Source organism: Amblyomma americanum, chromosome 11 (genome assembly GCF_052857255.1).
Source record: "Amblyomma americanum isolate KBUSLIRL-KWMA chromosome 11, ASM5285725v1, whole genome shotgun sequence".
Lineage (NCBI taxonomy): Eukaryota > Metazoa > Arthropoda > Arachnida > Ixodida > Ixodidae > Amblyomma > Amblyomma americanum.
This window is the reverse complement of record NC_135507.1, coordinates 102,782,690-102,795,704: the sequence shown is the minus strand read 5'-3', so window position 1 is coordinate 102,795,704 and position 13,015 is coordinate 102,782,690. Positions and strand designations below refer to the sequence as shown.

The window sequence follows — 13,015 nt, the reverse complement described above, 5'->3', positions numbered from 1 at the left end:
TTATCGGTAACTCAGTCCAGCGTGTGGCCGTGTTATGAGCAGAGTGTGTCGCCACATCACCCCCCCCCCCCCGTCACTCGCGGTGTGGAGAGCCCTAAGGGCTTGTGAAAATTGTTGCTGTGTACCTGACGTCTATGGCGTGTAGTGACAGAAGCAGCCTGCGATGTCGGGGTTCGTGGATGGACGCCTGTGGGTGCACTGGTATTTCCTGGTTCGGCGGAATCGATGTAGGCTGACTTCAGCAGGTCGATAGAGGCGCGGACGTCGTTCCCATTAACGCGCAGGGTGAATGTTTTGTCGTCGCGACTGAGAACTGGGTAGGGGCTGCTGTAAGGTGGCTGGCCTGCGGGCGGTGTCGTCGCGGAGAAAACTGTGCGTGCACGTTGCCAGATCTTTGAAGACGAAAGGGGCAGTCTTAGAATGGTAGCTTCCGGTGAAGACCAGAGGGCAGCGATGGTGCGTCGGAGCCCGGCGACGAAATCGATGGGATCCGACGTCACGGTGGTGGGTGGCGGTGCAGCAAGAAATTCGCCTGGGAGACGGAGTGGTTCCCAGTAGACGAGCTCTGCGAGTGTAGCCTGAATGTACGGCTTGAAGGTGGCGCGAAGACCTAGGGCGACGGCTGGGATGTCTTCGAGCCAGGTTGAGTCCGGGTGGCACAAGATGGCTGCTTTGAACTGACGGTGTAAACGCTCGATCATCCCGTTGGCGCAGGGGTGGTAGCTGGTGGTCCTCGAGCGCTCCAACCCGATGGTCCACCCGAGGAGCCTGAAAAGGTGCGATTGGAACTGCCGTCCTTGGTCGCTGGTGACGCTGCGACGGGGACCGAAGCGAGCAATCCAGCCGGCGAAAAAGGCCGAGGCGACGTCTTCCTAGGTGATTCCCCCGAGGGGTTATGCCTCAACCATCGAGTATACCGGTCGATGGCGATGAGGCAGTAGCGATAAGGCTCAGCCTGAGGAAAGGGCCCTATTATATCAAGGTGGACTTGTTGAAACAGACCGGAGGGCTGGGGGAATGCCCCGGGCGGTGAAGTAACGTTCCTGACGACTTTAGCGCGCTGGCATTGAATGCAGGAGCGAGCCCAGGTGTGGCAATCCCGTTGCATGGAGGCCCAGACATAGCAGTTGGCCACAAGGCGTGTAAATGCGCATTTGCCGGGATGGCTGAGATTATGCAGCTGTTTGAAAAGGCCATGCCGATGGGAAAGGGGCACATAAAGCCTGCTTCGTGCTGCTGACATGTCGCAGTAGGTAGTCGTTGTCGATCCATGTGTGGGGACTTGTTGCAGCTGTAGTGAGGACCTGCCCTTTAGTTGTTCTTGCAGTGCGACGTCCGTAGTCTGAGCCTCGGTGAGGACGCCAACTGTAATCTGCGAAGATTTGATAGCTGCTGTACGTGAAAGCGCGTCGGTGATTACGTTGTCCTTCCCGCAGACATGTTGGATGTCGCTGGTAAACTGGGCAATGAACGAGAGCTGGTTCTGCCTGACCGGTGGGAGTTTGTCGCGGCGTTTAGAGAAGGCGTAGGTCAGAGGATTGTGATCGTTGTAAGTAGTGCAGTGCTGTGCTTCGAGAATGTGGCGAAAGTCTTGAACTGCTTCGTATACCGCTAGAAGTTCTCTGTAGTAATCTGGCAAACTCTACGGGGGCGGGGGTCATGGTTTCGTTGGTGGGACTGGCAGCAGAAGGGGTCGTTTTCCGAGCTGAGAGTTTATTGGAGAAGAACGCCAAGGGATGCCAGGAGTTGCCTACGCGTTAAATAAGGGAGGCACCGACAGCGAATTTAGAGGCGTCCGTGAAAATCCCCAAGGAAGCGTCTGCAATGGGATGGGAGAGAACTATGACGGTGCAGAGAGTAGCTTTGCATTCTTCCTAAAATTGTGTTAAAGCTGCTGTCCAAGAGACAGGTTGGTTTCCTCGTAGACCAGCCAAGGCATCATGGAGGGCAGCCTGGTAGTAGGCTGAGTGTGGCAAGAAACGCCTGTAAAAGTTCAACATGCCAAGAAAACGGTGAAGTTCTTTAGCGGTGGTGGGTTGAGGGTAATTTTGCTCGTCTGACATGCGTTGAGGCAAAGGTCGAGTTCCCTCTGATGAAACTTCACGGCCGAAGAATTTGGCGACTGACGCGCCGAGCATGCTCTTCGGGACACTGATGAGTAGGTCGTGGTCATCGAGGCGTTGGAAAGGCAGACGAAGGTGCGTGTGAGGTTCATGGGCGTTACGGAAAAAGACCAATATGTTCTCAAGGTAGACGAAGCAGAAGTCGAGGTCGCAGACGACTTCGTCGATGACGCGTTGAAAGGTTTGTCCAGCGTTCCTCCGGCCAAACAAAACTCATGAAGGGAAACGCGAACAAGCCGAAAGGGGTAATGATTTTTGTTTTCGGGACGTCATCTGGACTGACGAGTATCTGCGTGTAGGCCTTCACCAAGTCTAGCATGAAGAAAACGCGGCAGCCATAAATGCGATGGGGGAAGTTCTGTATGTTGTGAAAGGAGTACCTGTCCGGAATGGTGTGGGCGTTGAAGGCACGGTAGTCCCCACAGGGTCGCCAGCCTTCGGTCTTCTTCGGGATAAGGTGAAGTGGCGAGGCCCATGGGCCGTTGGAGCGGCGAGCGATTCCCTCACGGGGCATGGCTTCAAACTCTGCTTTGACTATGTGTATGCGGTCCAGGGCAAGGCGACGGGCGCGGCAGAAATCCGGGGGGCCTGGGGTGGTGCAGATGTAGTGCACAGTGGTGTGCTGCTCATCACGTGGCAACCCGCTAGAAGGCGCCAAGCCGGGAAATTTGGCCCGGATGGTGTGGTACCATGTACGATTTTCTTGAGTTAAGGACAACGCAGGGAGCTGTGGAAAGAAAAGATAGGTGTAACATTAAGAGACCGGAAGCGGGCAAAGTGGTTGAGAGAACAAACGCGGGTTAGTGACATTTTAATCGAAATCAAGAGGAAGAAATTGGCTTGGGCTGGGCATCTAATGCGAAGCAAAGATTACCGCTGGTTCCTAAAGCTAACGGAGTGGATTCCAAGAGAAGGAAAGCGTAGCAGCCGGCGGCAGACAGTTAGGCGGGCGAAGATTAAGAAGTTTGCGCGCATACTGTAGGCGCAGCTGGCAAAGGACAGGGTTAATTGGAGAGACTCGGGAGAGGAATTTGCTCCACAGTGCAGTCAGGCTGATGATAACGATAATGAAATGATGACCGTGCCTCAAGCTGCTTTTTCTCGCCTAGAGCTCTTTTTGCCATATCGTAAGCTCTTGTTGACTGGCCTTTAAATCTCGCCTAAACGTGCCATCACGTAAGCAAAGCGCGATTCTACAGTAATTTTAAGACAACCTTCTGCAGATAATATATCGCTATTAGCCAGGTCTTGTCTATGAGGGCGAGGGTCCGCCTCCAGATCATCGGTTAACAAAAGCAATTTCGCAACATGAATACAATTAAAATTGATGCATCCCAAAGTGTTTGGGCATGGAATGAGAAGCAAATAGCGATCAGTAGTCCAATCACAAGAAAGTTAATAGGGGTAACTAAACTGCGTAAGAAAACATAAAGGCTTTAGCAGCGCCATCGCTGCTGTACCATGCCCACTGATGAGCGTCTGTCTGTCTGTCTGTTGTTGCCAGAAAAAAAGAAATGGAAAATGCACAGGCCTGCTCAATGGCTCAAGCCGAGCCACAATCGCTACCATGTGCAGATAGTAGGAGAGTTGAAAGATGGGATGGGTCAGGATCTCTTTAGCCCGTCTTTACTATCCTGACGAGCGGATGCGCAAGTCGGCTTCTTATACAATGCGCATCAGTTGATGATGGTGGCGATCCGTCTGGCTTGTCGTAGCGAAGTGGCTAAGTTCTTTCATGGTTCAATGGCGGGAAGTTCAAAGCGGCTGGACGATGTCTGGCTGAGCAGAATCCGTAGAAAGCTCACGTGTTTGGCGGCAAGGTCAGTCTTTCAGGCACGTCAAGGGAGGAACCAGGGCAATAGAATATCACCAACAACTGCGTCAAAAAGTAGAACGGCTTTAGCAGCTTCATCGCTGCTGTCCCATGCCTGTCGTTGCATAGGCCGCTCACTCATTTTGCAGACCTTTAAAGGACGCCACATTTAGCAGGACAAGGTTTGGAGAGAGCACTCGTTTCGAGCAAATCGGAGCAAATATATGTGATAGAAGATTTCGCATATTTGTGTGCTCTTGCGTATTGTGCCGACAAAGAGAGTCATGAGTTTTGATATCGGCTTTGCCGCAGAGAAATTCTGCATAAAAGCTCACAAGTTGTCGCATAGAACGTTAAAGAAACGCGGAAGAGCAGGGTGAAAATGAAAACCCTGGTTTTTTGATATGGACGCGGCTTTGCACGTTTGCTCAGGCACATCCGCACCTGTTAACAAATATCTCTACTACGGAGCTCAATGCTTCGAATGAAAAACTATAATGCAGACAGATTGATCAATGCTCCGTCAAAGAACAAAAGCCCATTTCGCAATGAGAGCTTCGATGTGCTTGAGCGTGTTCAGGCGCTGCAGAAGCGACTCACTCGAAACGAAGCCTGCTCCTGTCTCACCCAGACTTTCGGCCCTAGCCTGGTTAGGCCTCTTCTTTTGGATCGAGCTGCAAGGATGAACTACCACAACATTTGGCAAAACCACTCCCCTGAGGTCATGGCTCTGCAGAGGGAGTACAGAAGCAAGAATGGCATTCATATGATCTACAATGTAAGTTTTCCATTCCGCTTTCGGAGTGCTGACGAAACTTTCTTGGCCTACATCTGAGGGAGAAGCTCGCGATCCTTTTAGTCGGTGGAATTTTGATGTATAAGTGGACCAAGTAGTCTAGCCGACAGCGCTGGGTTACTAGCACGATAGAGCTAAGGCTCCTGTTCGGCAGGATATCAGGCGCGGTCGTCGTCGACGGCGTTGCGAGCCAAAAAGCAGGTGGACCACATGCCACCTAGCTCACGTGACGTTGCAACGTCATCACAACCTGACCGCCGTGCAAGGTGGCAGCCAAATTAATGACCGCTTGCAAGGAATGGCTCACGCAAGCCCCACCGCTGTCAATGTTTGAAACAGCCACCTGCCGCGGTGGCTATAAAGACTATGAAGTGGTATGAAGACTCCCAGCGATCAATGATTCTAAAGTAGATACAGGGCAAACAAGGTCGTTAACCCACTGACGCTAATGCCTCATACCCTTAAAGTGGAACTTAAGCTACCGCTGTAGCTTTTCTTCGCTTTTTTGCGTGGAGGTTTCCGCAAGTTTACCCGTTTTAAATTTTAAGTTGCGTGCAAATAGTTACCTACTCTAAACCTGCCATCACTGTGATAACAATGTTTGAAAGCTCAGTGGCCGCTCCTCCTGTGGTTGTTCGTAGTAGAAGAGGAGCATTCAGAGATCAGTCACCGGATACGTCACCGGATCTGGCACCAAGTGACATGCCACTTCCGGTTCGTGAGGTACAGCATGTTTCGCGGACCACACGAGGGGAGAAATGTCAGAGGCTGGTTTCCTTGCTGTTGTCCGTTGTAGTTTCTCCGCCGTTCTTGTTAACGTAGACTGCGAAAGACCGTGTTCATGCCTAGTCCGCATATCAGCACTTATCTCCAGCTGCTCTGATCGTAACCTTGGCCGGTGGCGGTGAGCAGATCAATCACGTTGGCTACCTTTCCCTGTTCAGCGGTCTTTACAATGGCGATCGAAGGTGCGCCGGCAAGGATCAGAAGTGGCTCATTTGCGTGCAAAATCGGTCTTTGGTCCGTGGTATTTATTTATTTATTTCAGATACTGTCAATCCCATTGGGATTTTTACAGGATGGGCACATAGTAAGAAGGTACAAAGCGAATACAAATGGAATGGTATATATTAAGAACACTGTTGTTTGCAAGTAATTACATGAGTATGGGAAAAAAACACAGATAGCAGAAAATAAAACACATAACGAAAGAGTATATTTCACAGAAAAGGGTGCAATTTTATACATTGTAAGTAGTATGTTCATACAGATGCTGTTATATGCAGTGATACGAGCGGTCTGTTGTACTTGTATAATTAATATTTATTTATCTATTTTAATTATCGCGCAACTGTTCTTCTACCAGAGTTACAAATTTCTGCAAAGATGTATTAGTAGTGATAGAGGGGTTCAAACTATTCCAATCTTTTATGGCAAGCGGAAAAAATGAATATCTGAAACAGTCGGTTCGGAATGCGTACTCTCTAAGGGTTAATGGGTGCTTATGCCGGGATGGTCTCGATTCATCTACAGATATATATAACGAAGTATCTATGTTTAACGAGGTATGAACTAATTGGAACAATAATTTTAGTCGTGCTAGTCTGGCGCGTTTCTGTAAAGTAAGAATACATGCTTGGTTTAGTAGTTGGGATGGTGAATCACTGGTCCTGTATTTGTTAAAGATAAATCTAATTGCCTTTCTCTGTACTCCTTCTAGTTTGTTAATGAGCTGTTGTGTGTTGGGAAACCAAATCGTGTTTCCATATTCGAGAACTGATCGTATAAATGTGTTATATGCTAACAGTTTGGTCTCCGGTGGCGCTTCTCGAAGCCGTCTTCTAAGGAAGAACAATCGTTTTAAAGCAGATGATACTATACTGTTAATATGTGATTCCCATCTTAGATCATGTGAAATGATTAATCCAAGGTATTTGTGTTCGTGAACTCGGGTGAGCGGTATGTTATTGATGCTGTACACATATTCGGACCTTTGTTTTTTACGGGTTACACATAAGAAGGCTGTTTTTTTAATGTTCAATTCCATTTGCCATTTGTGACACCATGTTACCACTTCATGAAGGGCGCTGTTTAAATCATCGTGGTCATTTACAGTGTTAATTTCGTTGTAAAGTATGCAGTCATCGGCAAAAAGTTTAATTTTAACTTGTATGTTAGAGGGCAGATCATTAATGAAGATAAGAAATAAAAGTGGAGCAAGGACGCACCCTTGGGGTACTCCCGACGTAACGAGCGCAGTAGAAGAAATTTCATTGTTAACTACAACATACTGAGATCGGTTAGTTAAGTAGTCCTCGATCCAGTTGATAATAGGGCCGTTACTTAAAGTTGATCTAAGTTTGCTAATTAGTTTTTTATGGCTTACTCTGTCAAACGCTTTAGAGAAATCAAGTGCAATCAAGTCAACTTGCTTTTGGTTATCAATGCTCTGGAACAAATCATGTGTTAGTTGGAGTAATTGGGTGATAGTTGAAAGTCCCCTTCGAAATCCATGTTGAACAGGCGATAAAATGTTTTCTTGCTTAACATAACTGGTGATATGCTTTAGTATGATGTGTTCCAATAATTTTTCTACCGTGCACGTTAGTGATATTGGTCTATAATTTGAAACGTCATCTTTGCTTTCTGTTTTGTGTATAGGAATAACTTCCGCTATTTTCCATTCATTAGCTAGACTACAGGTTGATAAAGATTTATTGAACAACAAATGTAAATATTTCGCGTTGACTTCAGCATATCTTTGCAAAAAAGTGTTTGGAATATTATCAGGACCATTTGCTTTTTTGTGTCTATTGATAATAGTAGGTTGAGCACGCCTGTCTCAGTTATTGTTGGCATGTCTAGCGGTGTTTGAATGCGCTGAATACTCTCCGGTGTGCAGCCATCGTCAACTGTGAACACAGATTGGAAGTATGTATTTAGGGAATTTGCAAAATTTTGATTTTGTCCTTGCCAATTGAAGGTGTCTTCTTGTGTTTTGGGGCTGAGGTATTTCCAAAATTTTCCAGGGGAGTGTTTTAAAAAATTAGGAAGCGTAACTGAGAAGTAGTTTGTTTTCGCTGCCATAATTTTTGCTTTCATTTCACGGATGGCGTTCGGGAGCTTATGTTTTACCTGAGAGTCATTTTTTGATTTTAGTGATTTCCTTAGTCGTTTTACTTTGCGTTTCCCATGAATGATATCGCGTGTTATCCAAGGGTTACGCGTATTTGTTCGTTTGGTCTTCAATGGTACAAAGTTTTTGATGCAGTGCGATACAATGGCCTTGAAGCTTCCCCAAAACGTATCTATATTTGTACCTTGGTAATTAGCGAGTTCTTCAAACGATTCGTACTCCGAAATTAGGTAATTAAGTATGCTTGAATCATCAGCGTTTGTGAAGCCTGGGTAAGTAGTTTTCGAGATAGTACGAGCTGCTGTTGCTTGAATGGGTGTGGTGCACAATGTTAGCTTATGATCTGATATGCCATCGAGGACTGCTAAATTGGTTTGATCGATCGCAAAGTGATTGCTGAGGAAGATTAGGTCAAGAATGTTAGATGCACTACCTTGAACACGTGTAGGCTCGTTGATAACTTGGAACAAGTCAAAACTAAACATAATATCAAAAAGAGTTTCAGAACACGGTGAGCGGTACGACATGCTTTGCCAATCTATATCAGGTAGGTTGAAGTCCCCAAGAAGGATCAGTCTGGATTTTTGAACATATTGTTGCATATATTCATACAGCGAGACCAATGCAGGCTGATCTGCCGAAGGACTGTGGTAAACACAACCTACAGTGACAGTGTTCGTTCCAAATAACAACTTACAAAAGAGTGCCTCGGCACCGTCAACTTCTGGTAAGATTTCGAAGGGAATTTTTTTTGTTTATTAGTATAGCCACTCCTCCTCCACGTGTTATCCTGTCTTTGCGCACGATAGCATAGTTTGGTGGGGCAATTTTTTTGTCGCTGATATCGCCAGTGAGCCAAGTTTCTGTAATCGCTATGAAGTCAGGTTCGAGGCCGATAAGAAGAGATTCTAGTGACTCAAGTTTATTAAGTATACTTCGCGCATTTACATTTGCAAAAGCTATCTGGTTCGTTTTGTGGGATGACGGGGGCGTAGGTTTGGTGCTTTGCCATGTTCGTTTTTTTGGCTTGTACTCGCATTTGTCTCGGGACACGAGTTAGTTGTCGCGTTTGTCTGTGTTTTTGCGGGTACTCGGCAGTTGTTTTCTTCATCCCATTGGAACATTTCACCGTTTATGCGTATTTTGTCGAACACTAGTGCAACCTTTGTCCCGGAATCTTTCAATGCTTTCGCACTAATCCACAACTTTTTCCTTACGTCGCGTACTCGGGCTGAAAAATCTTCACTGATCGCATATTCACTACCTTTAAGTTTACTACAGTTTTTTAGCACAAGAGTCTTTTCGCGATAGTCAAGAAGTTTTAGTATTACAGGCCTGGTTTTTTCAAATGAAGGCTTTCCCAACCTATGTATGCGTTCAATGGCGACAGGCTGAATTTTAAGGATATCTTTAGCAATGTCTTCATTAATAATCTGTTCTAAGGACTCACTTTTTCATCAGGATCTTCTGTAATGCCGTATACTAAAAGGTTACTCCGCCTCGATCGGTTTTCCAAGTCATCAAGCTTTAGTTCAAGTGAGGCAACGACTTTTTGCATGTTGGCGACCTGGTCTATGCAGTCCAATATTTTTTTGTCAAGGGCAGCCATGTTTTCCAATTCAGCTTCAATTGAATCTAGTCGTTCCTCTTTGATGCTTTTTATGTCTCCGGCAATTGCCTCTAGCTGCTTGGAAATCTGAGCGAGATCTGGACCGGGGTTCGTCTCGATGTCCCCGGCCAACAACAGCAAATCCGCCACATGCATTGCCAGATGACACAGTAAAGGACATAGCTGCGTTGGGCACGGCAGCACAAGAAGAAACGGATCATTTGAGCGAAGACATTTGCCGTAACGTCTTCTTACCTGCACAAGATAGACGAAAGGATTATGCATCCGCATGCCGCTGTTGCTGCCGTGCCCAATGATGTTCGCGCTGGTCTGTCCTCGCTTTATGCAGAATGGGCTCCAGTACGCCATCTGGGGAGAGCTGGAGGGCCCGTCGATGCACAGCGTTGTTGACGTCTCTCGTAGGTAGCCGAAGGTGTCGTTGACCACCGCTGTCACAGGCTGGAAGCAGCAGGAGTGGTTCGTCTGCTGCAGCAGTACGGTCTGCGTCACGAGGCCAGGGCTGTGGTGTGGCGTCGATATCACCAGCGTAGAGGCAATCAGCTGCACAAGATAGACGAAAGGATTATGCATCCGCATGCCGCTGTTGCTGCCGTGCCCAATGATGTTCGCGCTGGTCTGTCCTCGCTTTATGCAGAATGGGCTCCAGTACGCCATCTGGGGAGAGCTGGAGGGCCCGTCGATGCACAGCGTCGTTGACGTCTCTCGTAGGTAGCCGAAGGTGTCGTTGACCACCGCTGTCACAGGCTGGAAGCAGCAGGAGTGGTTCGTCTGCTGCAGCAGTACGGTCTGCGTCACGAGGCCAGGGCTGTGGTGTGGCGTCGATATCACCAGCGTAGAGGCAATCAGCTGCACAAGATAGACGAAAGGATTATGCATCCGCATGCCGCTGTTGCTGCCGTGCCCAATGATGTTCGCGCTGGTCTGTCCTCGCTTTATGCAGAATGGGCTCCAGTACGCCATCTGGGGAGAGCTGGAGGGCCCGTCGATGCACAGCGTCGTTGACGTCTCTCGTAGGTAGCCGAAGGTGTCGTTGACCACCGCTGTCACAGGCTGGAAGCAGCAGGAGTGGTTCGTCTGCTGCAGCAGTACGGTCTGCGTCACGAGCCCAGGCCTGTGGTGTGGCGTCGATATCACCAGCGTAGAGGCAATCAGCTGCACAAGATAGACGAAAGGATTATGCATCCGCATGCCGCTGTTGCTGCCGTGCCCAATGATGTTCGCGCTGGTCTGTCCTCGCTTTATGCAGAATGGGCTCCAGTACGCCATCTGGGGAGAGCTGGAGGGCCCGTCGATGCACAGCGTCGTTGACGTCTCTCGTAGGTAGCCGAAGGTGTCGTTGACCACCGCTGTCACAGGCTGGAAGCAGCAGGAGTGGTTCGTCTGCTGCAGCAGTACGGTCTGCGTCACGAGGCCAGGGCTGTGGTGTGGCGTCGATATCACCAGCGTAGAGGCAATCAGCTGCACAAGATAGACGAAAGGATTATGCATCCGCATGCCGCTGTTGCTGCCGTGCCCAATCAATATCCCTTCAATGTAATCGGGATGAGTACCGACCACTAAGTCCGTTTGAAGTACGTTTTAGGTCTGGTGATCCTCCGCTAGTTTTTTTCGTCGTAAATGAGCGAAAAAAATTACCGTAAGTAAAGGCTAATCATGAATGAGAAAAACACTTACGGGATAGTATTCCAGGGCAGAAGTGCAGCAATGTTTACGGAGAACCCGTTGTATTGCCTAAAGGCCGATACTAAACCTTGTGGTCGAAACACGGACAGTATGTTACAAAGCCCGAACATAACATCGTAATCATTTGAGAACGTTTTTTTTTTCGGGCGGCGTAATCAGTTAAGCTGTACTATAACTACCGTCTTCGGGCCAACCGTGTGTGGTTTTGTTCATGACGTTACGGCGAAGACACCAGGAGACCTCTTCCTCTCGTTCGTACCTTCTCCCGCTAGCTGCTTCTGCTTACCGTGCTCCCTCGCTGCTTGAAGTGGTGCCGCACAGAGTGTTAAAGTAGGAAAGCAGATATGGAAACAGAGTGCTGGCTCAGTGTGGCGGTAAATGACCTAAAAACGAACAAACATTATGCAGGGGACAATAACCTGAACATAAACAGTTGTATTTCCGGGTAAAACGGCAAAACATGGGAACTGGGATAACATATCATTAAAAGAAAACTTCGAGTCTGTATAAAAAAATTATAAGCAAATAAGAGAGGAATAGCTCCGCAATTACCCAAGCGGTTGCTCCTTCTTGCATGAAGCGAGATCAGCGTGTGCCAGAACGTTGGTTAAAATAAAAATTCAATGAAGACGATCTATGTGGGGTCGTTGTTAAATTGGTCGAAACAATTCAAAAATTTGACCGCAATTTGACAGTATTGAATCAAATGTCGATTGAAGCACCGCCAGTCTCTCGCTGTACTGTACTTGGATTTTGAGATAAAATATGTAGTTAATGTCGTGTGGAGTTTGGAAGCCCCATTTGCCTTGCGGTTTTCATTGGAAGAAGACGCATTCTTGGACAACTTATAGATAATTGATGTGGTTCCCGCACCAAATTTTGGCCTCGGGCCATTTTCTTCACGTAAAAAAAAGGCAGACGTTGATCGGTGCATGGCCTCAAAATTGTTCAGATGCCAGCCAAAGTTTTAGAAATGGTGCATCTGAGTAAACGCCGAAGATTTAGATCCTCTTTTAGATGAAAAGAAATTTTGAAGAACATACAGCTGCAACCGCTTTTGTGGCGATAGCTACACTACGCCAGCCGCTTCGCAAGGTTAGCGTGGCTGCGTGCTTAGCCGTGGCACCATCGCTCCATCAGCTGTGCGCATGCGCGGAGTGACGTCTTAGCCCGCAGCTGGAGTGCGCGCCACGCTCCTCCCCACTGCGCCGACGGCGGAGCAGACGCCGCCCGCCTCGTCAGTTGTGCGCATGCGCGGAGTGACGTCAAAGCACGCAGCTGGTGCGCGCGCCGCACACCTACGTTACGCTAGCATTTCGAGCCTTCATGGTGGCGGCGCCGTGGCCATCGTGGCACCTGCGTGCGGCGCGGCGTGCTGGCGAAATCGAGGGGGGGTGGAGTGGAGAGGGGGAGAGAATGAATCCACGCCCAGGGACGAAGATGAAGAAGGAACGCCCACCCAGCGAAACGCTGCGGCGAATTACTGACTTAGCGGTTCGACTGAGCGAGTTCTACTCGGCCAGCTGTAGCTATAACGTCACTCCATGTTTAACCGGAGTTAAACCACAGCCATTTTTTTAAGCTGCATCAAATACAACATGAAGAATCTTTTTGTTGTTCAGTGCCGTGTTAGTCGAACCAAATTGAAGGTTGTCCAGAAATGACATTTTTGAACCATGGTGACTTTAACTCACGCTCGGAGGTACAGGCCAATTTATTTTCACGCAAGCGCACGTAGTACTGTTCCGCTGAAGATCATGAAGTGAGATCGAAGCTTAGCGTCTGTTTTATGTTTCTTTAGAACAGAAAAACAGCTGTTTGAGGTCAGCACCGT

General features: G+C 48.1%; 1 protein-coding gene and 1 pseudogene across 3 annotated transcripts in view; one reads left to right on the top strand and one right to left on the bottom strand.

Moving 5' to 3' along the window:
- Positions 1–4,532: 4,532 nt before the first annotated feature.
- The window catches only part of LOC144110178 (uncharacterized), a 315,005-nt gene continuing 306,522 nt past the window's right edge, over positions 4,533–13,015 (top strand). For all 3 annotated transcript variants that reach the window (XM_077643014.1, XM_077643013.1, XM_077643012.1), the window contains exon 1: positions 4,533–4,714. In XM_077643014.1, coding sequence (XP_077499140.1) covers positions 4,619–4,714 — 96 coding nt within the window. In that variant the 5' untranslated portion in view covers positions 4,533–4,618. The remainder of the gene's footprint in view (positions 4,715–13,015) is intronic.
- LOC144110838 (uncharacterized) lies at positions 8,828–10,680 on the bottom strand (annotated as a pseudogene).